Source organism: Trifolium pratense, linkage group LG4 (genome assembly GCF_020283565.1).
Source record: "Trifolium pratense cultivar HEN17-A07 linkage group LG4, ARS_RC_1.1, whole genome shotgun sequence".
In the NCBI taxonomy this organism is placed as follows: Eukaryota; Viridiplantae; Streptophyta; class Magnoliopsida; order Fabales; family Fabaceae; genus Trifolium; species Trifolium pratense.
In genome coordinates this window covers 41,864,378-41,891,804 of record NC_060062.1, presented here as the reverse complement: position 1 = coordinate 41,891,804, position 27,427 = coordinate 41,864,378, and the positions used below count along the sequence as shown (strand labels likewise).

Sequence of the window (27,427 nt, the reverse complement as noted above, 5' to 3'; positions counted from 1 at the left end):
AAAGATAATAAGAATATCATTGTGATAGCAATATTCCTTGTAGTATTCATATTGTATAAATTATGACCGTATAGATTAGAGAGTATAATGAAATGAATTTGAATTGTATTCTGAGAATCGATAAGTCTCTGTATTTATAGAGAGAGATTACCTAAGACATTAAGAGAGATTACTTATTCAGTGGAATTTTTAGCCACTAGGTTGACCAAAAAGGAATATACATCAATGCAAATTAATTATTACATTCTATAAAATTGAGATGTGCAATTATTTGAGTAAAAATGTAGTTATTATATACATGATATGTGCAAATTAATTTTGATTTTTAGAGTGAGAGAAAGAGTAAACCCTGATGAAACTAAACTCAACTCAACTCAAACTCCACCGTTTTAGGGTTTTTCGGAACCAATTTGGACTTGCTTTATTGCTTTTCTCACCCCCTATTTATTTACTTCCACTTCCACGCCTCTCTTTTTTTTTTTTTTTATAAATATAATGTAAATAAAAAAGCATTAATACATTGTTTTTTAAATTTATTGATTGTGATTTTATTTTATGTAAACTAATTCATAGTTTAGAAGAGTGTTGGCATTGTTATTATCTCGTCATGGTCTTTACGATTTTTTTTTGTTTTTGTTTTCACCACCAGTATGCAGCTCACTGGACTGTTTAATCTGTTTCGGGAGTTAGTTCTGACTTCAGGGGATCGAACTATGGTTCTCCCTATCGAGTCCAACATCAATCATCACTGAACCAACTAACGATTTGTTATGGTCTCTAGGACTTTGTGAAGCCAATAAATTGGAGATTTTAATCATTCGCACGTCCATGTCGTGTGTCATGTGAAAAACCCGAACACGCAATAAGGAAATACTATAGGTAAAAGAAAGAGAATAACAATTTTAATAAATGAAATATATTTTAGTCAAAAATAAATTAATTTTATGAATTTGTGAGTGATTCACACATTTTTTATTTTGTATTGAGAGTGATTCACACATTAATAATTTGATTGTACAACATTTGTCAAAAAAAAAAGTTTGATTGTACAACTTAAAAATTAAAAATTGACGCTCATTTTAGAACAATTGTTTTACGATATCAAATGTATTTTGATTTGATTTCTAAATTTGGCCTATGGATCTTGTATCCATGAGATATTCTTGTGTGGTATCTCGATCAACATATATTTTTGGTCACACTCACATGAAAGTAAAATATTGAATTACTTTTTTGATTATTTGTAAAATTATTATTTTAAAAAAAATGCAAAAGTAAAGATGTTGTGTGACCAAGAAATTTAAATTTGGTATCTTCGCCATACAAGAATAATTTTTTATCCCTTTAGGGCTAGAATCTTTATTTACTAGTAGTACTTTACTTTCTAATCAGAAGAGTTGAGATAATTTTTTGCATTGTCACACTCGGTTAAAAAGTACTATACTATGTCAAAATAAAAGTTTTTCTTTTTTTTTTTTGACAAACAAAGTAAAAGGTTCAAGTAAGTATACATATACTTAAAAAAGTTTTTTTTTTTTGTTTATGTTGTCCTTTGTGGTAAAATTGTAAGTCATTTACTCAACATCCAATAAAAATCAGCTACATGAATAAATTTAGTGGAGTAAAAGTTATCTTGTGGGTAAAAAATACTCCTACTTTTTTTTTATAATAAAATAATAAAAATACTTCTACTTCATATGCTTGTAAGCTACATGTGACTAACTTTTATTGGTGTTGACAAAATTATCCATAATTCTTTAAAAGGCAACATAAGTCTCATCTTAAAAAAAATATGATTCTCCCGAAAGTACACTTTTGTACAAGTCAAATACTGAAGATACGATGAATCTATGGAATACTTGTTTTTTTTGAAGCAGAATCTGTAGAATACTATGATACGATGAATCCGTAGTGTAAATGATGCCATTTTGCAATAACTTCATGATCAATACAACAACTAAACATAAGGCACAAGCAAAAGGTTGGGGTCATAGCTCAATCATGATCAGTTGATCACTCACTTCAGCATGTGAAGCAAAGTAGACGTGAAAACGATTACCATCATGAATTCTTTCTATACCTAGCTAGTAGTTGAGGATTTTCGAAATAAAATATTCAAAATAGACAAGCAACATGCCCTCAAGAATCATCATATTTTTTTATTGGTAGATCAATAGTGTTGAAGTGCTTTTTTGACAGCTAATCTATGATTCAAGAAGGAGTGATTACATTCATAAATTTCCTTTTTGCAAATGCCAACCACCATTTATTTGGAGTGCCATTAGGTCTGTATGCAACGCTTAGTAACCTTCCACTTGTTTCTTCTCTTATCTGCTTCAAATAATTTCTGAACAATTCTGCATTTGTTGAAATCACAAAGCTTACATATAAGAATACATGTGATCTATAAACAAATTAATTAAATTGCATTGTTGCATCAACCAGATTGAACACAACAACAATATTCAAGTTCAATGTAAGCCATCATATGCAGTACAGTAAGCTATCTCAATATGTATAAGTCTTCCAATCAAATATCATGTGAAGTGCTTACAAAAAAAAAATATCATGTAAAGCAATGCAATTGCATTGTGAAACATTGGTTGCAATCACATTTAATGGAAGACCAGAAGCTCCAATGTAGAAAGCATCTAATAGATCATAAGCTAGTTGAACAAATAAGTAAAAATACTTTGGACTTGACTCTACAGAAGCTCAAAAACAAAAATATAAGAGGAAATAAGAAGCCTTCATATACAAGGTATACGTTCATGCTGAATACTCACTTTACGTGCAGAAAGAAATAGAACTGAAGTTTTCATTCTCACGAGAAGGTAAGAGTTTTCATTCTCTCTTTTCTAAACAATAGTTTCCAAACTTCAAACTTGAGTTATAAATTAGGTGAGTCATGACCAATGCTAACACATCAACATTTGGTATTGACACCATTCCATTTTTTTAATCTTGATCGAGTCTATGAAATGCCTATCTAGCTTCATTCCAGTATTATGCAAGGTACATACAAGGAATTGTTGTAATCTACATTCTCCTAGTGTCAACCCAAGCAACCAATGATACAATACAGTATATATTATCATTCAGACAAATGCCACAGAACGAGGCATGACCATCCTTAGCCACTCATTTGGTCACATGAGTTTAAAGTTTAAACTATATTAAGGTAACAAATGTAAAGAATTTATCAAATCACCAGTAAGGAATGAAAGAAATACAAGTTCTTAGAAAATTGAAACTACTTACTAAAATATTAATGATACAGTAAAACATAACACATCACAACATTAGATGATTAATTAAACTAAGCATAAGTATACCAAATCATGAAAGTAGCAAGGTAAAGGAATACCGACCTGCTTCTTTGTGTGATTGAGGAAGGGGGAAAAGGCCCGGAAAAGGAAAACCAGACTCTCCAGGTACAGGAACATTTTCAAGACCCAAGTTGATAACTGCCTTGGTTCCTTCTGCCAAAGTTCTACAACCTTCAAGCCTCTTGAGAGCAACATTAATGTAAAAAGTCAAGTATATTAGAAGCTTATCAGCAGGACTCTTGATGTCAAAGTTCCTGAAGAACACATTGGCTCTGAAGAATGTGATAGCTTCATCCACAATATCAGTTCTATCTACCATTCACAACACACAACATATCAAAATCTGTTTGGATTTTATTTGAACTTATTTAGGGCCCGTTTAGATTAGCTTATTTTTGAGCTTATGCAAACAGCTTATGCAGTTTTTATTTATTATTATGAGTTTGTCAAGGTAGTTTATGATAAAATAGCTTATAAAAATACAATTTTCACTAGTGTGAACTTATAAAATCGCATAAAACCTAATTTATATTGCAAAAGTTGTTTGCATAAGCTCAAAAATAAGCTAATCCAAACGGGCCCTTAGTAGCATAAGCACTTGTTGAAAAAACTTATGACATGGGCCTGCTTAGATTGACAAATTCAAGCTTATCTACTGGCATAAGTTTTGTGAGTCTATTTAGAATTCTTAAAAATAGCTTATGGCATTTTTCATAAACTTTTTTGAGTTTTTGCAGCTTATTTTTGTAAGTTCTTCAAAATAGCTTATGAAAATAGCATATAGCATATACAAAAACAATTTAATTTAATTTTATCTGATTCTGTAAAAATAGCTTATGTAAGCTTATACACAATTTCATCCGAAGTTCTATAAGATAGCTTATGAAAACAGCTTATGACTATATACAAAAATAATTCGACTATATTGTATCTTGTGTAATAGACATAGATAATTCCTAACCGCTATAAGCTGCAAATTAAGCTTTTTATACAAACAAACAGAGCCTTGAGTTGAAGAAAAAACAACCTTGATCTGAAACAGGAGCAGGACCCTTAATGTGGCTTTTTAGAGGAAGAAGAGGGCAACCACAAGCTCTGTCAACTCCATCATCGTCTACAAAACTAGAGTGATAAACCTTCAACAACAAAAATAAACAATTATTTTTAATTGGAATCAAAATTGGGGAATTAGGGATTATGAATAAGAATGATTTGAAATTGAATTGAATTCACGTACCATTTCTTTGTGTAATGATGATAATAAGGTTTGTTTAGAAGAATTCAATTGAAATTTGAAACCCCCAAATGTTTCTGGAAATGAGATAAAAAAAATCCAGATACGTAAATAGTATGTAATTGTTTGGGATTTTGATGATAAATTTATTGCAACAAATTGTGAAGCTTGAATTGAATTTTGATAAATTGGGATGGTGAAGACGTTACTTCAGAAAATGGGATCTGAGAATAGTAATTTATTCATTATTTTATTTTTTTTATTTCATGTGGGTCGCACCGTAGTAAATTTACTTTTACATCATACCCGGTTTTATCCTTCCACGACGTTATAAAGATCAACATTTTTAGAAAAATGTCATCCGCTAAGTAGCGAACGTTATAAAAGTAGGATATTTTTAGGGTGTGTCCGCTACTTAAGTAGTAGATGAGAGTATTTTAATAAATTTATAGACGCGCGAGAAAATTGGTAGATGACAAAAATAAATCAGTAAATCTTAATCTTAATCTTAATACTATACATTTGAGGCTTATTTTCTAAGCTCTCATTTATTGTTCATTTTCAAATGCTTTGCTCACATTCATCCTCACACAACCATATTAAAAGCATACTTTAAAAAGGAAATATTTCAAATTCAAATAATAAAATTCCAAACATACAATTATAATTATAATTAGTATAATATAAATGAAATATAATAAATAAATCACAAATATATAACACATAAATAAATAAATTATATTATAAAATATTATATATTAAATTTCGTGAATAATCGATATTCAAAGTCAATTTATTTTTTTAATAAATTTAAGTAATAATTAACCAAATTTGTTTAAATATTATAAAAATATAACCAAGTTTAAATTAATAATATATATTTATATTTCAAATAAAGTACATATTTATGAAAGATTATGGAAGAAAAAAATTTATTCACAAATTTTTTTTTCATGATTTTTTTTTCTAATAAAAAACGAATTTAAATACTAATTTTCATATTTAAATTATTATTTTATTATTATTTCAAAAGAAAATAATTTTTAAATCGAAATTATTATTTGAAAATAATTTGTACATTAATAGCATTAAATTGACTTCAATATTTCGAGATTTTTGGCTTTTTTTGGCTTGCTTAGAAAGTTGTTATAATTTTACTACCTAAATTAAAATTTTCATTGTTGTCAAATTTTGCTTATAATAAAGTCATTGTTTGTGTCTTGATTCAAATTCAAATTTCGTATCACAGATTTATTCAATATATAAAAGGTAGTATAAATCATGTGCATAGAACATTCCTAAAATATAATATTATATGTTGATTTATTTTTATTAGGGTAATTTAAAAGGAAACATTTAATTTCAAGTGATTGATATTGAAAAAATAAAGAAAAAAATTAAAAACATATTCTAAAAATTGTAGTCGGTTTATATATTTTATATAAATAAATTATTTGTTAAATTATTTTTATAATTAAGAGTAATAATCACGAAATTATTTAAAAATTATAATAATTTTTTCAAAGTTAATTTTAGTATTGCATTATAAGCATTTAATTTTCATGAGATTTTTTGCTTCTTTCTAATGTTTGTGTGTTAAATATTAAATTTTCTACAAAAAATCATAAGATGACATTCACCAAAAAAGGAATCAATATATTTGTTATTAATCGGTTTAATTACATATTATGGATAAAGTTACTTATATACCCATGTTTTTCCCTATATAAATGGTCTTTGGTTGAACATTCAAATCACACATTTTCCATCTCTTTTCTCTTTAGCTATTTTCTTTGTATTATTTTCAATTTTTCTATTTTCAATTTTTCTATTATCGATATTCTTCTTAATCTATATATTCATCATTCTTTTCACTTTTTGCAGATGTGGAACCCAAAAGAAGAATATAAGTGATATGTGAACTAGGGTTAAGTGATTGTTAATCATAATATATGAGTTTTAAGTGATTGTTAATCTTTCTCACAAGTATGAATGTAAATTAATTTTAAAGGTGTATTGTGTATTTTTTTTATATATAGAAAAGATGTAATATTTCTATCGTAAATATTATTTTACAGCTTAAGCAATGTGTTGCTTTGGTTTGAAAGATTATGTTATTGCTTTAGTATAATTAACTTTCATCTTTTTATTTATTATGATTTTTCTTTAAGAGTCTCATACATATATATCATAAGAAAAATTATAAAACGATGTTGTCATGAAAATGTGTTGTGTATATATAATAAACTATAAAATATTTTATATGAATTTTCATGTTATAAAATGAATTTGTTTTTTTTTTTAATGAATTGAAATAAATAAGCGAAATAAAATTTAAAATATTTTATAGGAATTCTCATACAGGATGTAACAAAGTAAAAAAAAATATATTGAATTGAAACAAATTATATTTTATATGAATTCAAACTAATTTATAAAAATAAATAAATTTTAAATATTTTATATGAATTTTCGTGCAATATATGTAACAAAGTAATGTTAAATAAAATTAAATAAATAAACGAATTTAATTATAAAAATATATAATATTAAATGTTTTCTTTGTTAATTTTTTTATAATTGAATGAATTTTTATTTTTCTCATACATAAATAACATTAAATTGATTCCATGAAATTATTGAATTCCATTTTTTGATCCGAAATTATTGGCTTCCTTTAATAGATTGAATATTGAATTTAATGAATAGATCCATCCCGCAGCAAAATATAACACAGAGGAAAGGCAGTAGAAGACAACAATGTTCACAACACGTTAAAAACAAAATATTTTCTGTCAACCTGTGCAATCGGTTACCCGATAAAGAAAGAAAAGAATTTTAAGTTTCAATGCTCCATACGTATGACTTTCACTAAAAAAAGTCAAACATAACATTGCGTTTAATTTGCATACTTAAAAAAGAAATAATTCAAATTGTTATTATCACAAATTTGTTTTCCAATAATTTGAAAACTTGAATAAATTAATTATTTTTGGTTGCAGGAATTTTTTTAACAAAATACAAGTTTAATTTTTTGTGCTTTTTTTTAAAATATGTTTTTATTTTAAACAAAAATTATTATAGTAAGGAAATAAAATGAATGAATTTATTTGTTGTTGTTGTATATATATATATATACATATATATAATCCTTTATGGTAAAATAAAATATGATTGTACCATATTAATTTTTTTTCCTATTTTGAAAATGTAGTATCCCGTCCAATGATCGACTATTTAAGGGGATCAATTCTACCGTTCACTTGTGGGGGTCAATTTAAAATTAGAGTTTTTTTTTTTTCTCCGAGAGGAATCAAACCTGAGCCCTTTGAGATGGGCACACTTCAAAGTCTCTAGCCAACATCATTATGTGAGTTTGTACTATATTAATTAATATTACTAAAGAAATACCGGAAACATTTATAATTTATGTGCAATTTTTTTATAATTTAGATATGATTTATATTTACTACCGGAAACCATCAACTACACACGCTTAAGATACCGTGCAAAGTTATTTTCTTAAATAAATTATTTTTTTTGTATAAAAGAAATTTCATTAATACCGGTAAAAAAATCTTTTATATAGAAAATAGAAATTTTAACATCATCACAAACTAAATGCATACTCACCATCATCTCTTTTGATATTTACTAGACCAATAAGAAAAAAATTCTAAATAAAAAATCAACAATGAATTAGTAGCAATCATTTGTGTATAGTTTAATTTTTACAACGTCTATAATCAACAATGAATTATCTGTACTTTTCGTTTAAAACTTGAGGTTGACACAAAATCATTTGTTGGAGTTTTGAATTAGCACAAAAGAATAGTATGATATATGTCTATATACAACTATACTACCAAAAATTATACAACCACACTTTTTAGTACAATATACAAACTCGAAATAATTCATTCATGTTACTAACTCGACTCATCTTAAATTTTGAATTATTATAATCTTAATCTTAATCTTAATACTATACATTTGAGGCTTATTTTCTAAGCCTCATTTAATGCAAATTTTCAAATGCTTTGCTCACATTCATCCTCACATATTTGTATTTATTGCTCAATTTCAAATGTTTTGCTCACAATCATCCTACAATATTTGTATTGAATATAGATATTTTAAAAAGGAAATATGTTAACTAATTTTTTTTCCGAGATTTGTCACAGCATCTGTATTATGACCGAGATTTGTCACTAATTGTAGGATATACTATAAAACAGGAATATATGAGATTGCTCACTAATAATATGTAGTTTTTTTTTTCCGGAAATTGTTATTAATTATTTATATAATTTTTTTTTACACAAAAAATTCAAATAATCAAATATATAATAATATAATAATATATAAAAAGGAATTGATTATTTACATTCAATACAAATTGATATTGATAGGCATAATTTTTTTTTTCGGCAATTGATTATTCTATATATTGACATTCATATATTTGTCCATTTAATTTAATTTAATTTTTTTTTTCCGGAAATTTGTCACAACATCTGTATTATATTGATAGACATAATATATAGTTTTTTTTTCGGAAATTGTTATTAATTATTTATATAATTTTTTTTTACACAAAAAATTCAAATAATCAAATATATAATAATAATAATATATAAAAAGGGAATTGATTATTTACATTCAATACAAATTGATATTGATCGGCAAATATGTAATTATGTTTATAAAAAGTAATATTAATGTGGTGATCCTATTTCATAGCAATCAAAGCTGTCAAATTGTGGCACAATAGTATTAAAAAGGAAATATGTGGGGAAGATTGTTGCTTATAGTTTTTATGCTTTTTTTTTTTGGATCGCAATTATGTGGGGATGGTATGGATAAAGTCATTGTTTGTGTCTTGATTCAAATCATGTGCATAAAACATTCCTAAATTTTTATTAGGGTAATTTAAAAGGAAACATTTAATTTGACCAAATTACTCATATGTCCTTTTTTCACTATATATAGGACCTTAATCTCAACCCTAAAACTCATCATTTCTCAATTCTCTTCTCTTTAGTTATAGTTATATCTCTTTGTTTATTTTCATTGTTTTTTATTTACTTGAATTTTTAAGAAAATGCCTCCAAAATATAATTATATTTCTGAAATTTCTCCATCCAAAGAAACATGGAATGTATTGGTTAGAATTGTTCGCATGTGGTTTGTTAAAGATATGAATAGAGATGTGCTGCCATATTCTTTAGAAATGGTTTTGATGGATAAGAAGGTTTATTCACATCTTGATTTTCAATTTATTTTTTAAATTTTTTAAGCAATCATATCTAATTTTTTTTTTTTGTGTGTATTCTAGGGTGAAAAGATCCATGCAACAGTTCGAAGAACATTAATTTACAAATATGAAAAGGAACTCACTGAGGGCCATGTGTATTCCATAAGCAACTTTAGTGTTGCCACTAATGTGGGATCATATAGAACCACCAATCATGCCTATAAAATTAATTTTCAATTTGGAACTAAAATCAAAAAATTTGATGACAAGTTGATACCTGCTAATATATACATGATCAGTGAACCTCATAAGATTTTTAATGATAACTATGATACCGATTATTTGATAGGTTTGTCTATAATATATACTTAGCATAAAATTAAATAAACTTTCGTTTGTCTATAAAACTAAGACTTTCGTTTGTCAATTATTTATTTATTTTTTTAATAAATAAATAATGTAAAGTACTCCAAATTTTTAACCCAATACATCAAGTTTTTTTCTTTTATTTTTATTTATATTTTGGGATGGAGAGAGTAACTTATTAATCTTTATGTTTTGTTTAGTTATCGATTTAAGTGTATTCTACGTGGCCATTATGTGGACAAGCTGATTAATTTTTTAAAGTCTGATGCATCCGACAGTACATGTGTTGTATTGCTTTTTGGAAGGATGAATTTTTGGAAAGGTATCACATAACCCTCACCGTGTAATTTTAATAAGGCTTCGATGCTTAAACAAAATTCAACATAACTAAATTATAATTCAGGTATACCTACTGTTCAGAATTTCGGACAATATACAAGGGTGTTATTCAATCCAAATATTGATGCCGCTGCAGAATTGAAGCAAAGGTTTATAGTTTTCTCCTATTTACAGTATATACACGGAGTAGTTTGGAATGCATTTTATGTTCACTTAATAAAATATGTCTTTTATATCTATAGAATGCTGGACAGAACAATTTCTAAGCCTCATTCGATATATGCAATAAATGAAACTACAAAAGCACATGTATTGGATCAGTGGGTGTACAAAACAATTAGACATACTCTATCAACCCTTGGTTTATGTGCAATGGTAACCATTACTGATATTGATTTGTTTGTCTATTTTCATTTTAGATTTATGAAGTTGTACCTAAGTTGTCACAATTAAATATTGCAGGGGTCGGTGTACGCTATATTGGGCAAAGTAGAACATTTGGAACCTAACTGCGATTGGTGGTATTTATCCTGTGTATGCAATACCAAAGTGATTCCTTATGATAATATGTATTATTGGAGAACATGCAGTAGACGTGTTTTAATTGTTAGTCAAGGGTAAACATTTATTTTTTAAAATTTATATCAAAAGAAAATGTGTTTATTTATGGGTCATTCTAATATATCTAATGAAAGCATATATTAAGTTTAATTTAATAGTACTTTATGCTCATAAAATACAAAAATTTTAATATGAGATGTGTGAGCTCATGTAGCACAAATCCGTTATTACTTTAAATGAGATTCACCGTTTGATGATATATTTTTGTTAATGGTGTCAATAAATCGTAAGTTTGATTTCCTAAAATTTGACCATTAGTTTAGATATCACGAAAAGAAATTATATGAGTTATTTGATTTTCTAAAAATCGACCATTATTTTTTATCATGCGTTTTTTGTTACTCTATTCATCATAATTTTTATTTATGTTGTAAACAAAAATAAGTAAATTTTTAAAGGTTTGCCCCCGTGCTTGGCACGGGTATCATACTAGTTTCAATTAAAAATTCATTTGGCCAAAATGAAATCATGGCAGAAAATTTAGAGCTTGTTTGATTAATATTAATAAATATTCTCTTCTCAATATTACCCTTAATTCATTTATTTTAGTTTTTAATCAGTTAAATTACCACATTACACATAAAACTATTTAAAATACCAATTATAACCCTTTCAAAAATGAATAGGTAACATTTGACTTGCTAGAGAATTTACAAGCAAATACAATTTTGATGTTATTAATTTTACATTTGACTCCATTTTGGAGGAGGTAATATTAATTTTGGAAGTGTTCGTAAAATTTATTTTAATATGTTTGAATATTTTTTTAGTATTGTCTTCTAATTTATTACAATTTGAAGATTTGTGGACCCGTTTGTTTTAGACTTTAAAAAAAGTCATTTTAATATTTTAGTTAGGCTTATGCGTAAGTTTCTTTCAAAAATTATTTTGTTATGAAATGATTTTTATAAACTTGTCGTATAAGTTACCATTGAGAAGACATGACATAATTAAATAGAGTTTTTTTTAATAACTTTTTTTTTAATTGGATATTCATCTGCACAAAACTATAAAGATAGGCCCCTTCGGCGGGTAGGACTATATTGGGCAGAATAATGCTAGTAACACACTCTTTAACAAACACACTCCAATACACTCTCTTTTATTGGTTGAAATTCACATGGGTCCCATAAAAAAATGTGGACCCATATAACTTTTATGGAATCCATATAAAATTTAACCACCCTCAAGAGATTTAATGGTATTGTTGCTTTTTTAAAGATGGATTGTTTTTAGTTAGATCAAATGTCAATGCCATTAAAATTTTACACGCATAAGTGAGGAAGCTGGAGTTTGAACTCTAGTTATGACATTCGATTTAACAATTTCAACATTTTTGTGAACTAGATGAATTTGAATCTAAAACTTTTTTTTTATATAACATTAGCGTGCACAGACATCACATGATAACTATGACATCCCAACTATGTTGGAAATACTCACCAGGATTTGAACTGATGACCTTTTAATTATGAATTTGAATCTAAGACATTTGATTAAGTTGAAAAGTATTTGTATTTGTATGGTTCATATTTGTCGATACAGATAGATATATTGTCTTAATATTAATACGATGTTGATGGTCTTTCTTTTTTCAAATTGACAGATATTTATGTTTCTTAATCCAAAATATAGCTTACACATCATCATCGAAATTGTGTGTATAATAGAGTTTATTCTATTGGCCACTTGAGAATTAATAGTGAAGAGAAAGACATGAGCAATACGTATTAGCTCTAAATCCTAATACTACCAAAACTATAATAATAACCACAGTTTCCTTGCTGGTAGAAGGAAACTTTAGTATGCTGTAGATTTATCGATACCTTATATTTGCCCTTAGATTTTTATTTTATTTATTATTCATCAACATGACAACATGAATGTCCTTCTACTTAATTAAGTATGTATGATTTCGGATTTGAATCGGCTGTTGTAGCAATTGCACGCAGTAGTCGATTTCGATCATCGATTTGTGATCTAACTATTTAAATTTACAATATAGATTTAACAGTTTAATATAATATTTGATCCCAACCCTTCATTTTTTATCGGACGTCTAACAACAATTATTGAGTACATGCAGTGTTAAATTTTAAATTCAAATCAGTATGATTTCTCATCAAATCATCCTCAATGAAGGAATATATATAACAAAAAAAGAACAGTAGAAAACAACGATGCTATTTTGTCTCACTCAACCAATGTGTGTTCATGTTTTGGAATGATAACAACCTGTCACCAACTAACTCTTTGACAAATAAATGCTCATTGTCTAATGTCCACCTGTAATTAAGTACTACTCTGTCCCAAAATATAAGGGAAAATTGGTCAAAGAAAGTTGATGTATTTGGTTAAAAATTTGGACTAGATACATCAACTTTGGTTGACCAATTTTCCCTTATATTTTGGGACGGAGGGAGTAGTGTACACAATCTTAGTATGCAAGCAATAGTATTAGTATTGCTATTGTTTGAGATTTTAAAAAAATGGTTTTTTTTGAAAAAATTTATTTTAAAGAAAATAGATTTTTTTATTTTCCGTTTGTTTACAATTATAAAAATCTGTTTTTTTAAGATGGTGAGGGATGATGAGTGATAAAAAAATGGATTTTGGTAAAAGCTATTGAAAATAGATTCTCATTTTGATGAAAAAAATGATTTTTTTTACTAAAATGATTTTTGAAAAAATCTGAAACAAACACAAATAAGATAAAAAAATGGATTTTTTTTTGCAAAAAATAAATTTTTTTGGTGAAAAATCTGAAACAAACATGCCCTATATTTGTGGTTTTCTTTACTTCGATTCATTTTCTAAAATCAATAAAAAAAATGTTATAATATATAGGGTATGTTTGTTTGAGATTTAAAAAAAATCATTTTCAAGAAAATAAGAAAATCTAAAGCTATTTTTCGTTTGTTTTCGATCATAAAAATCTATTTTTTTAAGATGGTGAGGGATGATGAGTGATAAAAAAATGGATTTTTTGATAAAAGTAATTGAAAATAGATTCTCATTTTGATGAAAAAAATAATTTTTTTACTAAAATAATTTTTGAAAAAATCTGAAACAAACACAAGTAAAATAAAAAAATAGATTTTTTTGGTGAAAAATCTGAAAGAAACATACTCATATTTCCAAGGTTTCAAATTTCATGAGTCAAAACTACTAGTCTTTTGGTCGCATGTTACCTAACAGCTTTCTCAACCATCTTCTGTTTTGCCTTTTTTGGTAGTTGCCGGTAGTTTTGGAAACTCATGCTAAGTGAACATATGACATGTCTTTTGTTTCAATTCTGGCCCATGTTACCATATATACATGTCATTTTTTTTAGTTTCCATGAGACTCAGAACCTCTAAAACACACAACCGAATTCTTTCCATACGCAAAAAGTCAGGAATCGAACTCTGATCACTTGCTTAGATGCAATGCTATCGGTGACAATTATGCTTATTTTTTAGTTGAGAACAGCAAGAACATTGCTAATCTAAGTTTTGTCCATTAAAAAATTCAAGCAAAATACTATGATTTCTTTGCTTATGGTGAAATTGTTTTTGATCATGCCTTTAAAGTTTCAAAGTTTATATCAGCAGTGGCTAAGATTGTGGCTTGTGAGGACATATAACATATAATCACATTGACTTTAAGCAACCTTATAACATCAAGTTACTCAAGTTTTGAATAATTTATATGATTTGTTTACAAGACAAACCCATCTCCTACTCCCACAAATATCCTAAACAAATCGCAACGTCTGCTGAAACCGCTGTTTGTTTACTAGATTTTTACCTTATATATGATATAGTAAAACCAAGCCAATACTATAAAGAATGATGCAACTTGAAAAATTAACTGTACATGTCAATACTAATGGAAATGATTAAAAAAAACTATGATGAAAGATGAACAGACAAATAATCAATTAGATTATGCTAGTAAATGACGCGGTCAACTCGTAAGGAAAGGCTCCTGGCTCGCGTTGCTTAGCAAGTTCATGAATGTCCCTAACGATGTTAAACACGGCCTCAGGATTCGCTAATTTAAGTGCATTCTCTGACATTGTCTTCAATTCATCCTGTTTTGTGCTGAACCATTCTGCCACAATTCGCGCTGTTTCCTTAGGACTACGGGTGAAAACGCCAGCTCCATTATTTACCACATAAGGCACATTACCTTTTTCCTGTAGTTACCATATAGCAGCAGCTGAGAATCAGTACAAGGATGGAATGAAAAAGACCGAATAAAAATGAGGAGAATGGTTTAATAACTCGCCTGTCCCGGGATATAGTCGTTGAGGATTATAGGAAGACCTCTAATCAATGCTTCTGCAATTGTACCTGGTCCAGCCTGAACATTCCATAGAATTAATAAGCATATGCTAACATATGAATTAGCACATAAAACAAAGGTTTCTAAATCAAGTTTTTTTATATTACAAAGAGTCGCTATCAAATGCGACACATTCAGACTCAAATTCTCAATCGCAACAAGACATCGAAAACTATGATGTTGCAGCCTAGAGAAAATCGGTACAACTTACTTTTGTTATGATGCAGTCGCATGCTCCCATCCATTTGGCCATTATTGTCTCAAATCCTCTAACCTATACAAAGAAACAATTTTTTCAGTGGCTGTCTTACTATTATGCTCACATGTAGTTAATTGTTCACTCATTAGTTATTACCTTCACTGGAATTTTCCAGTCAATGGCTTCCACGGAAGCTACCAAATTCTTATTGCGACCGCATATGATTACAATCTGCCCGATCGGTTTCTCAGCTTTTTTATCATAAAGTGATTCTGCAAGAGCCTTTGCAGTTTTCTTGACAGGCCCCATTCCTTCACCACCTCCCATCAGTAAAACGGCTGGCAAGTCAGGATCCATCTCAAGTTCTTTTCTTAGTTCATCCTACAATAAACACAAACTCAGTTCCACTGTTCCATCAATGAGATCAAAACAGAATTTAGTTACACCTTCATTATGCTTCGTACCTTAACAAGAACTGCGCGAGCGAAAGAAGGCCTGATTGGTAAACCATAAATTCGAGTTTGAGATTCTTCAAGTCCCTCTTGTAAGGCTTTTTTCGCCACTTCCTGTGAAGAGCAGTAACATCTATTCACCCAAGGATGAAACCTGCAAAAAGCTTAAAAATTTGAGTACTTAAACATTAATTAATCAACTTGACTTTAAAACAAGAAAATCAAAAAGCTACTACCATGAAGCATGAAATTACCAAGTAGGATGACAGGTACTAAGGTCAGTGATAACAGTTACAAAAACAACTTTCTTTTCCAAACCTTGCCACTTCAAAACCCATAGTGGAATATGTTGCATCAAAGGATGAACACTGATTATAATATCTGGCTTGTATTCCATCAACCCTGCCTCCACCTCTCTGAAAATGAGACAATCGTTTCAATCAGAAAACACAAATTATGATTTCATAAACACACAAAATGTCTTAAGTACATAGTTTCAATCATTGATAAAAAAAATAAATAAAAAAATCGATGCGACTGCAGAGACTAATCTCTAGAGTCTTGTGGGACTCAAATGGGCGGCAAAACTCTCCTGAAGAGTTTTAACGCTGCTGCATAATATAATATGTTATTGATATACAAATAACACAAAAAAAGAATGATCATTATTACAACACTCAACAAATGAATAGTGATCAAAGTGAACTAATTAATCAATAATAAAATGATAAAGGATTAGAAAAGGAATATACCTTGCATAGTAGGCGGCGATGGCCGCCAAATAAACTGAATGAATCCATTTAGGAGAAGTGCTATGAAAAGCAACCTTCCATAATTGAACATGCTTAACCATGAATTTATATTGACCTTCCATATCATTCAATGGCCACCCTGTATACTCCTTCCAAACATCTTTAACAAATATCTGAAATTTCAAGGCAAAAAATAAAAAAAAAGTCACCTCATCAGCACACATACATAAACTTCATAGATAGCTGCGCAAATGGTTCCAAGAAAAAGATTATAAGTAACGACAAAAACAACTCAAACACAACCTAAGACAAGACAAAAACATGTGAACAAAAAATACAGAGTTTCAATTCCTGGTAGAAACTATTTTTTTGTCGGACTTTACTTTACTCGTGTCCGAACTCTGAAGTCTGGATTACCGAACCTCTTCTCCCGGAAACCAGAGGGTTAATAAAAAAAAAAAATGAAACAAAAGCTACAACAACAGATCCAAAACAAAACCTACCCTGTATTCATCACCGAATTCAATTTGAAAAGCATCACGAATTGCTTCAGCAGAAGCTCTATGACCACCACCAGTATCACTCATAAGAATCAACACATTCTTTGTTCTTTCTCCACCAATTTCCATTAATTCCATGCCACCTTCGTTATCTTCATTGTTAGAACTCTTCTTGAAGCTAACACTCCCTGCTCCAAACACTTTTTCCACTATAGACTTTCTCGGTGACACATCTTTAGATTTTTTCGGCGTTTCCGACGACGACTCGTCGGAAACTTTAGAATTTTCCGGCGACTTTTTGAAACTTCCTTTCCCTGAATTTGATCCTCCAAACATTTTTTCTACTATAGACATTTTCGGTGATTTTTCAGGTAACACATCTGAAACCTCCATGGCTTCGAAAAGTCACAGAGGAAGAAGAAAATAATGCAACAAACTCACCACCTAACAGTCAAACACGTTGTTCCCGCCACTGATACAAGGTTTCTCCGGCGGAGGAAGGAAAATTGAGATTGAGAAAAAGTGAAGAAAATGATTGGTGTGAAATAATCGAAATACGAGGAAGATGAGAGAGGTATATAGAACGGTTTGTGTTGGTAATAATGTTTGTGTAATATGTGAGGTGATGCTGGAATTATGCCATGGAATTTTTGTTTGAGCTTAGGTGGATTACAACCGTTGGATTTTGGGTTTGTGATGGAATGTTCTGAGAGGAAGATTCGAATCTTTGTGAATGTTGTTGCTGAGTTGTTTAATTTAGTTATTAGTTATTAATGTGTTGTGTGGTTTTGCTGTTATGTCCTTTTGGTTTTTGTATTTGCATATCATGTGTTTTGGTTTTGAATTGAAAATTGAAAATGACTTTGGTTTTGTTTGGTAGTTATTACTTGTTGTGATAATTTAACTGTTTGGACTAGTTTGCCCCTACTTATATATGTTCTTCACCGTTGCTTGTAAGTAAAGTGAGGCAAGGAAGGGTTAATGTTAGGCATGGCAACAGAACCCGTACCCGCGGGTACCCGCCCGAACCCACCCCGAGTTTGACGGGGAAAAACCGATTTGACTGGGTTTGGGTTTGGGTTTGGGTTTTCCCCGATTTCAAAACATGGGGATGGGGCGGGTAACGGGGATATTGGTACCCACCCCGAACCCATCCCCGAACCCGCCCGTTTATATAAAATTACTATATTACCCCTATTTATTTATAATGTCACAAATCATATAACTCATCTTCTCGCTTCCCAATTCCCACTTCACGTCTTTGCCACTTCCCACTTCACGTCTTTGCCACTTCCCACTTCCACCTAATTCTCTTTCTCACTTCCAATAATTTCACTTCCCAACAAGCAGTAATGATTCCTTCTCTCTTTATTTATATTGTATGTATGTCAGTGTTCGGAAAAATTTTGGGTTCGGGAAAATTTTGGGTTCGGGAAAATTTATTTATTTATATTGTATGTATGTCAGCGTTCGGGAAAATTTTGGGTTCGGGTAAGGTTCAGCAGGACAGGGCAAGGTTCGGGGATACCCGAACCCATTTGGGTATACCCGAACCCATTTGGGACGGGGTTTGGGTTCAATTTTTCATCCCCGTCGGGTAATGGGCGGGGAACGGGTATTTATCAATGATTCGGGTATGGGGAACGGGGAAGGTAAAAACCGTACCCGCGGGTACCCATTGCCATGCCTAGTTAATGTGGTTTTTTGTTGCGTGTCAGGAAGTGGAGTTGTTTAGTTTCAGTTTAAATGAAAAAGGGATATAAAATGTATGCTATGTTTTTTTATAATATTATAGATATAGATTAAATTAAATACATTAATTTTTTATTTTTTTACATAATACATTAATTATTTAATAAATCTAAAAAGTGACTTGTCTTTTATAAACAGTGAAAATCATTTATTTAATTTTTTTTGTTACAAAAAAAGGAATCATTTATTTAATTTAATAAAGTGAAAAATACTTGCACGGTTAGAATCAAAAGTGTTTAGTATAACAATATCCACATTATAAATTGAATAGTCTTATGAAAGATGAGTCTTTATCAACATGTCGATCTAAAATTTAAATTTTGCTAGGACCCTCTTTTCCTAGGAATTAGAGGATTAATAAAATAAAATAAAATAAAAATTTGAAATCGGTTGAAATATGTTTTTTTTTTGTTAGTATAGTAGTTATAATTTCACCTTTTAATGTGAAAAAGTGAATGTACCAAAGTTCGAATTTTAAGCTACTGAGTTTGGACTAGTTGTGAGAGATTTGAGTTATATGCATGATGTCCTAGGTTCAATCATCATTGGCTCCATTGTAAACCAAAAAAAAAAAATGAATTTTGATCCTTCATATTGCATACAATATCTCTATATATCAACTGAGTTATGTTCACGAAAATGAATAGATATATTTATTAGGTTTAAATGCAGTTTTACCCCCTTATTTTGAATAAATCAGAATTTTGCCCCTATTTTATTAAAACGGTAATTAATCTCTCTATGTAACTCCAAATTTAGTGGAGTTTGATTTTGTGGAAAGTTAACTTTATTACGGTCATTTTGGTACCAGTATGGTGAATTATTGATCAAAATTGAGGTATCAGTTTACTTCGGAGCCTCAACTTCAAAGCTTCGCACATAACTCAATTTTGATCAATAATTCACCAAACTGGTACCAAAATGACCATAATCGAGTTTAACTTTTCACATAATCAAACTCCACTAAATTTGGAGTTACATAGATAAATTAATTACCGTTTTAGTGAAATAGGAGGCAAAATTCCAATTTATTCAAAATAGATGGGGTAAAACTGCATTTAAGCCTATTTATTATTAAGTGTTTCACATTATCTCAAACAAGATTGTGGTACATAATGTTGAGGGAATTAATATATGATTCTTGAAGTTAAAGAACATTAATAGAATTATTTGTTTTGATTTTTATCGGATCTTTCTCGCGTTTCAAGACAAATTTAGCGTGAAAATAGAGAAGCTACAAGTTGTGGTTTCATGATAATCGTGAGTTTAGTTTGTACTATCCACTGTCAAAACAAACATGTAGTATGTTGTTTATTTTGGCTTTTATCGGATCTTTCTCGCGTTTCAAGACAAATCAAACGTGAAAAGAGAGAAGTTAAAAGTTATAGCTTCATGGTAGTGGTAAGTTTAGAAGTTAAAAGTTATATGTAGTATGTTTGTTCTGGCTTTTACCGGATCTTTCTCACGTTTCAAAACAGCTCAAACATGAAAATCGAGAAACTACAAATTGTAACTTCGTAATAGTCGTCAATTTATTTTGTATATCCACCGCCAAAAACAAACATAGACTTAATTCATTTTATCTTACAAAGAAGAAAAACCATCTTTTTGAAAAGCATTCATCAAAAATTTAAAATCAATGAAAAATATCTTCATACTGTTTTGAACAATTTTATATTGCATCAAGACAAGTAGTATATAACATTAAAATGTGTGCTGCTAAATTAATTTAAGAGACTAAATTATTATTTCAAAAATTTAAAAGATTGAGTTATCTAAACCCTATAGTTACAGTGATTAACTAAATTAAACTACATAAATCATTATTCTTTATCTCTCTTACTTTTTCTCTCTTCAATGTTTTGTCTTTCTTTCAACATAAGGAGAGGATCCAAACATATTTGCACAAATGATGAGTTATTAAAATTCAACTACATATTTGTTGTCGCATTTTTTTCAAAATTTATTTTACTCAAATACAATATTATTTTTAGTTTATTTTGGAGTGCAGTATGAAACATTTGTACTTTACGTGTATAAGAATATTTTACTAAATCTTTTTTTTTGACAAAAATATTTTACTAAATATAAATAATAGAAATATGGTAATGTATTATTAACAAGAAACAATGGGGTAAAGGGTTAGGTCCAAAAAAAAAAACAAGGGGGGCTTAACTAATACTCCCTCCGTCCCAAAATGAGTGAGTCATTTTTTACTATATGTACTATTTACATATCTTGTTTTGATTTTATTTTTTTATTAATAAATAAAAACAAATATTAGCATATAAGATGTTGGATTCATCTCGATGGGTATTTTCAAAATATCATATTTTTATAATTTTTACTATTTTACAATTAAAAATATTAATCATCAAAATTATATATTGACATGCGTGACACGATAAACCGACTCACTCATTGTGGAACGGAGAGTAATAAATTGTTCAGGGAGAGGTGAAGAATATCCCATTGGAATAATGGATTATGCTGATGTTTGTGGGGCAAATGCAAAAAAGTTGGCATTACTTGTTTTTTTGCTTTTTTATCTATGTTGACTAAGTTGCCATTATTTGTTAAATCCAAAAAATACATGCATTTGCGCCTAAGAATATATTCCATGTTTATGTTTATATATTTACCAGGTAGTCCCTTGACCTGAAAATTAGGGATGGCAACGGGCGCCAATAGGTGTGAGTTTGACACTTACTAAATTCACACCCAAAATTATCATCTAAATTAAAACCCAAATGTTGTCCGGGTGGCAAAACAACACCCACACCTACACTCATTGAGTTCGGGTTTTTTCCACCCAAACCCGCAGCGCATTTGAAAATAATTTGCAAATTTAAGAAATTAAATTCCAACATAGACTTTGAATTAAATCACAACTAAAATTAAGGCTTTCCAAGAAAATTCAAACGTAGACTTTCAAGAAATTACAACATAGACTTTCAAGAAATTAAATTACAGCTAAAATTAAGGTATTCCAAGAAAATTGAGGGAGTCTATGGGGTAATTATAAAATATTTCGGGTGGGTGTATGGGTTTCGGGTGGGAGTTTGACCGATACCAAACCCACACCCATATTATCGGGTGTCACCCGAATCCAAACTCAAACCCAGTCAAATCGAGTTTTGCCCGTTGACTTGAGTTTGGGTTCACGTGGATCTCTTGAATTTAGGTTTTTCTGTCATCCGTACTGAAAATGACTAAAAAACATGTTCACATATTAAACAAATTTTTTTTTTTTCAAAAAATATATACACATATTTAGAATACTTTTTATTTTGTCAACTGAATAAGACAATATGAATCAAAGGTATAGAGTGAGTGATGGTTAACATGATCAAAAGGCTGCTGCCTTAAGAAACATAAGTAGAAAGACTGCGATAAAATAAGTTCATAATACGAGTATTTTTTTAATGAATGAGCTGTTATGTCTATATGTAATTGTGGTCGAGTATAGCTAGTGCGTGTGTGTGTTCATAACTTTGGTTGGCCAAGGGACCGTCCGGCGCTGTAGTTTCATAATAGAAGCATTGATTCATAGAAGCATACTCCCTCCAACCTCATATGTAAGCAAAAGTAGTTTTATTAGATTCATTAGAAAATAGATATATTTAGTCTAAAATATAGACCAAATACATCATTTTTTTGTGAATAAATGGAAAATCCCATGTTCAAACTTCAGTTCAATGTCCCTATAAACTGAATTATGTTCACGAGAACGGCGTATTCAATGTTTCATTTTGTCTATGAGGTGTCGTGAGCATAATATATATCTACTTGGCAAAATTATGACCTGGAAAAACTTGCCAAGTACGAGTAGTTTGTTTGAATAATAATGTTTCATTATGACCTGGAAAAATTTATATCATAGTTGTCTTCATATAAACGAAGGTCTGCCACATTGCATACATAAATTGATTATGGATTTGTTCATCTAAAGTGAGTAGTTACTGAAGTAAGAAAATCAAGAGTTGATGTTGTAATTGCTCATGATTTCTTATGCATATGCTTATAATAACGACGATCGATTCATATATTACTCACTTCCCAAAAGTGAAAAATTCACTTTAGAGGAGCCTTGTTTATATATTGATTCTAGTCTTCATGGCATTAGCTTGTACAATTTGGTTCTTCTGCCTCAGTAGCTCACTTCAATTTGTACCATGGAGCCATGTCAATAGCAACCATTTAGCATATATAGGTTAATCAAGTATGCATTAGCTGAAAATTGAAATATGGTATGCATGAAGAGTGGAGATCAAACAAGTATATCTTTTAAATTCTAAAACATTTACAACTACTACAATTTCTGCATCATTGGTCAGCTTTTATACAGTAATATTACAACACACTATGTGCCTAGTTAATATTTTTTTTTAAGTATTAAAGGAAATTACATAAACTCTCCCTAAATCTGCAAATTCTCAAGACAATGCAGAGATCCTTTTCCTGATAGTCAACAGGATCTTCATCCTAGCTACATAGTCCATTTGCAGCAAAATGACCTATCTTTCAGTTTTTGTTATTCTTCCATAGAAGTGTTAAGTTGTAATGTAACATTCATCTACTTGAAAATTATTCTTGTTCTTTACATTCATGATCCTGTAAGAGTAAACCTGCACACATGGGGCATGTCGGATCGCGCATTTCTTCGAGGCTAGTTCTTTGCTCGAGACAATCAGCGTGATAAACATGACCACATACTAAGACTGCTACAACTGCAAGCTCATTGCAAGATAGTGAATTCCCCATAAAATTAAATTTCCGTCTCAGTGGCTTCTCGCATATCATGCAAGTCATCTTCACTATGTCCGGTGATACGGAATCCATTGTGAAAGAATTTGACCTGATTCTCTCTGGCCTAGAAAATGCCTTCTCTCTGTATTCTAAAATAGATCGAAAATGCACAAGAAAAACTTGAATAATCAATCTTCCTAGTAAAATTCAACGCTAGTATCGAGTGAGTTTCTTTCTCAAAGCGTAAAGAATGTAAAGTAGCTTTTAACTTGTGGAGCAAAAAATAAGCATAAAAGACACACCTGTATGTTGTCTGGGTGCCGAGTTGGGTTGAGGAACCACCTTGAAAGAAAGCTTGTCATCGTACGAGGATGTACCCTTGCTACGAGAAGAAGAGGCATTGGAATGATTGCCAGAGTTGCGGCGAGAATACTGGTGACCATAGTAATACCGTGATCGTTTCAAAAATATTGAACGACCAAGATTCTGAGGATGATGATTATGATGCGCCATAGATGGATGTGTATTAAGTACCTTCATAGATCCATCTGTTATATCCAATACAGATGGCAGAGCGAGTGTACCTTGGTCGCCTGAATATGAAGGCTTCTAGAAAGAAGAAAAAGGACATAAGTTAATCCTATCAAGTATCAATTATGTGCGCAATTAGATCAAAAGGAAGCAATGTACAAGAGGTATCGGCTCAACAGTAAGAACTTGACTTTGTAACCTCAAGGAACATGGTTCAAATCTCACATGGGACATTTGTAAAATCGTCATTAGTGTCACCGTTATTAATAATGAATTCCTCTTCCCGAACTTTTTAAAAAAGATCAAAAGGAAGCAATTGTGAATTAATTCCATATTACTTCCAAAGCTAAGCAGATGTCTACATTATTTAACTGTGCACGTTTATTCATGTATGGCCTTATGAACAAGCCATGTAAACTAGTAATATTGAGGAACTTTTAGTTCATTATATTGAAAGAATGAGAAAAGAAAACCAACCTCGTCTGACAACAGCTCCATCCTCGAAGAGCATTGAATTGCTTTTGCAGGATTGATAAAAACGACAACAATCATTTAGTAATATGGTTTATCAATCACACAAATCATAAAGCCTACTAACTAAAAACAAATAACAGAAAGGGAAAACATAAAATAAGGGCCCGTTTACTTTCTATATTTCCCAATTTCATTTTCATTTCAACTAATAAACATGAGAGAATACAAATTACATATTTTCCTCACAATTTTAATTTACAATTTTCGAAAATATATCTAGCATTTTCAGGAATTTTGAAAATGGCAAGACATTGTTTCTAAAAACACATTATTCCTAACTTCCCTTCCACCTTCTCTCTATTACAATTATTGACGCACGAGTCTTCCATCTCCTTGTTATCAATTTAAAATGAACGTATATTTTAGAAAATGAAAACTGAAAACCGACCATTTCCTTTCTGTACACTATAGCATGCAAATTATAGCACATCACTTCAAAATCAAAATTGTAACTTCACTTTTATATCACATAATCTGTTGACACACATGTCCTAGCCAGCTCAAATTGGTTATGAAGCACACACAAACACCATATACACTCCACATTGGTATGTGAACAAGAAAATAAAAATGATCAAATGTAACCACATATCTCAGTGTTGAACACCGGACACGTTTTCAATTGAATCGTCAATCTACCTAGGTTAAGTTTCAATCCCACCTAGTCCATACTTATAAAGCATAGCAATTGAATACGCAATGTGATGATGTAAAAGGATAATAAAACATTCTCAGATCGGTTATATGCTAACTAAATGCCAAAAACTGACCATAGTTTAATGTGTAATAGTACTTAGCTTAGCTATGTCAATTGCATGAGGCAATAAAACGCATTAAAATCTGCTCAGAAAATAAATAAATAAATAAATCTATAACAATATATAAAAAGGATAGGTGAGTTTGGGCTGGATTTTTTATATTGTCCAAATTACCCTTCAATTTAAATTCAAATTTTAAATTCAAATAACACAATGGTCCTTTCTTATTAAGGTCTTCCAACTATCACAATTCTTGCAGAAATTTAAATAAGGTACTTTTTTTAATTGCAAAACTTTATTAATCTCTGATTTTTAATTTCATAACATAAGAGTTTTTTTTTTTACATAAGTTAGACACAGGCAGGCGCGGAACGCGCCTGTCTGGCCTGCTAGTAAATAAATAAAATCGATTTACATTTATGTATCATCCCTCATCTTAGATTCAGAAAACTCCACTTCCATTAAATTTTTAAAGATACTCTGATCAAGCACAAATATATAAAAAAACTTCAAAAGGGGTTAATAGAAAGAATCAAAATCTAAAATTTTTAAGCTAAAAACCAAACCCAGAAACCCCATTAAAACCAAATTAAAATCTTGAGAAAAGGGTCAACAAAGATGATTGGTTTCCTTGATTTCCTCTGGTTAAAAATCAGTTAAGATTAAAGGAAAAAACGTACCCGAAGAAGAAGAGGAAGGAGGATAATGATCCCTATGGGAATGAGTGAAATCAGAAGTTCGTTTGCGTTTACCCATTAATTTGATTAAGAAAATGAAAAAGGGATTTGATGGTTGAGAATGAATCACCAAATGGGGTTTGCTATATTTGTGGCTATGCGGCGAAAAAGCAAGAAAAGTTTATAAAAGAGCTTTTTTATTTTATTTTATGATGGGTTGAATGAACGGTGAAGAAATGTGTTTGTTTATGTTATTATGTTGTGTTGTGTTGTTGTTGTGTCTTTGTTTCTGGTGTCAAATGAATGAAAAAACATGTAGAAAGAAAGAGGAGTGGATTGTCTTTTTGACAGGAACACGTCATCATAGTAGTGTTGAGAAGGCTAAGAAAGCATAAACAACCTTTTTCTGTAACTGGATATGTAACATGTTACTAGATTTTTGTTTATTATGGCATTGGCAATGGTATTCATCAAAATTCTGGAGTGAGTGAGTGACTAGTTTAGTTTGGGGATTAATTATTCACTCCAACTGCAAAGAGGAACACCATACTATTGTGTTGTATTGTACTCTCTTCGCCTAAAATAAAAAAGTTGATTTCATATGTAAGAGGTTAATTGTTGTGCACTGTATAGAGTCTTTTTATATGTGCATTCAATGATATGTTGTCACATTTTTTAATGAAATGACATATTATGTGTTCTTAAACACAGTAACCAAGTTGTTTGGTTCAAGTGGTTAATGAACTCCACCAAAAATGACGGATTTCGCGAGAATCTGGGTTCGATTTCTGGGTGGAACAATTTCTTGGCCATAGTTTACATATTTGACACATGGAAATCAAACTTATCAATGGTTCAAATTTATTTAACTTACATCGATGTAATTAAATAAAAGCTTAAATATCACATTGATCCCTGTATTTTCCCTTTTTTTTTTGTTTTAGTCCCTGTATGTTCTTTTTAAAAAAAACAGTCCTTGCATGTCCAATTCCTTTTGGTTTTCGTCTCTCCCCTCTCAAAAATGCTGATGTGGCTGACGACATGACAT

At 30.0% G+C, this 27,427-nt stretch overlaps 4 protein-coding genes across 6 annotated transcripts; 1 reads left to right on the top strand and 3 right to left on the bottom strand.

The window, feature by feature from the left end:
• Nucleotides 1–1,909: 1,909 nt before the first annotated feature.
• On the bottom strand, nt 1,910–4,787 carry LOC123881901 (actin-related protein 2/3 complex subunit 3). Its single transcript, XM_045930657.1, has 4 exons — nt 4,567–4,787; nt 4,357–4,465; nt 3,372–3,641; nt 1,910–2,357 (listed from the first exon to the last, which is right to left on the bottom strand). Exons 1-4 carry the CDS (start codon nt 4,567–4,569, stop codon nt 2,212–2,214), a joined length of 528 nt encoding a protein of 175 aa, XP_045786613.1. The 5' UTR covers nt 4,570–4,787; the 3' UTR covers nt 1,910–2,211.
• Nucleotides 4,788–9,416: 4,629 nt separating this feature from the next.
• Nucleotides 9,417–11,236, top strand: LOC123881900. 2 transcript variants are annotated; one of them, XM_045930656.1, is made up of 4 exons: nt 9,417–10,508; nt 10,590–10,674; nt 10,768–10,900; nt 10,988–11,236. In XM_045930656.1, exons 1-4 carry the CDS (start codon nt 10,493–10,495, stop codon nt 11,144–11,146), a joined length of 393 nt encoding a protein of 130 aa, XP_045786612.1. In that variant the 5' UTR covers nt 9,417–10,492; the 3' UTR covers nt 11,147–11,236. The 2 variants fall into 2 exon arrangements, 1 of the variants encoding a protein (XP_045786612.1); XR_006799633.1 differs by having other exon boundaries at nt 10,284–10,508; nt 10,607–10,674; nt 10,988–11,139.
• A 3,734-nt stretch (nt 11,237–14,970) lies between these two features.
• LOC123881899 (monogalactosyldiacylglycerol synthase 2, chloroplastic) lies at nt 14,971–18,275 on the bottom strand. The gene is made up of 8 exons (XM_045930655.1): nt 17,382–18,275; nt 16,879–17,051; nt 16,381–16,542; nt 16,139–16,280; nt 15,831–16,055; nt 15,687–15,749; nt 15,419–15,493; nt 14,971–15,326 (listed from the first exon to the last, which is right to left on the bottom strand). The coding sequence occupies exons 1-8, from the start codon at nt 17,769–17,771 to the stop codon at nt 15,069–15,071; spliced, it is 1,488 nt and encodes a 495-aa protein (XP_045786611.1). The 5' UTR covers nt 17,772–18,275; the 3' UTR covers nt 14,971–15,068.
• A 5,119-nt stretch (nt 18,276–23,394) lies between these two features.
• Nucleotides 23,395–26,954, bottom strand: LOC123881897. Of its 2 annotated transcripts, none has more exons than XM_045930654.1 (4): nt 26,383–26,954; nt 24,888–24,928; nt 24,182–24,485; nt 23,395–24,028 (listed from the first exon to the last, which is right to left on the bottom strand). In XM_045930654.1, the coding sequence occupies exons 1-4, from the start codon at nt 26,456–26,458 to the stop codon at nt 23,718–23,720; spliced, it is 732 nt and encodes a 243-aa protein (XP_045786610.1). In that variant the 5' UTR covers nt 26,459–26,954; the 3' UTR covers nt 23,395–23,717. The 2 variants fall into 2 exon arrangements, with proteins under 2 accessions (XP_045786610.1, XP_045786609.1); XM_045930653.1 differs by having other exon boundaries at nt 24,182–24,488; nt 26,383–26,910.
• Nucleotides 26,955–27,427: the final 473 nt, after the last annotated feature.

Bases quoted from the DNA above. Each gene is read 5' to 3' on its own strand.
- LOC123881901 (XM_045930657.1), bottom strand. The intron at 3,642-4,356 runs GTTGTTTTTTCT...TGTGAATGGTAG, and splicing joins TGCTCCTGTTTCAGATCAAG to ATAGAACTGATATTGTGGAT. The intron at 2,358-3,371 runs GTCGGTATTCCT...CAACAAATGCAG, and splicing joins TCAATCACACAAAGAAGCAG to AATTGTTCAGAAATTATTTG.
- LOC123881900 (XM_045930656.1), top strand. The intron at 10,675-10,767 runs GTTTATAGTTTT...TTATATCTATAG, and splicing joins GCTGCAGAATTGAAGCAAAG to AATGCTGGACAGAACAATTT. The intron at 10,901-10,987 runs GTAACCATTACT...TAAATATTGCAG, and splicing joins CCCTTGGTTTATGTGCAATG to GGGTCGGTGTACGCTATATT.
- LOC123881899 (XM_045930655.1), bottom strand. From the start codon at position 17,771: ATGGAGGTTTCAGATGTGTTACCTGAAAAATCACCGAAAATGTCTATA. The intron at 16,281-16,380 runs GTAATTTCATGC...AGCTTTTTGCAG, and splicing joins AGTACCTGTCATCCTACTTG to GTTTCATCCTTGGGTGAATA. The intron at 15,327-15,418 runs GCGAGTTATTAA...TGGTAACTACAG, and splicing joins ACGACTATATCCCGGGACAG to GAAAAAGGTAATGTGCCTTA.
- LOC123881897 (XM_045930653.1), bottom strand. From the start codon at position 26,458: ATGGGTAAACGCAAACGAACTTCTGATTTCACTCATTCCCATAGGGAT. The intron at 24,489-24,887 runs GTTGGTTTTCTT...TCTTCTTTCTAG, and splicing joins TGGAGCTGTTGTCAGACGAG to AAGCCTTCATATTCAGGCGA. The intron at 24,029-24,181 runs GTGTGTCTTTTA...GATCTATTTTAG, and splicing joins GGCACCCAGACAACATACAG to AATACAGAGAGAAGGCATTT.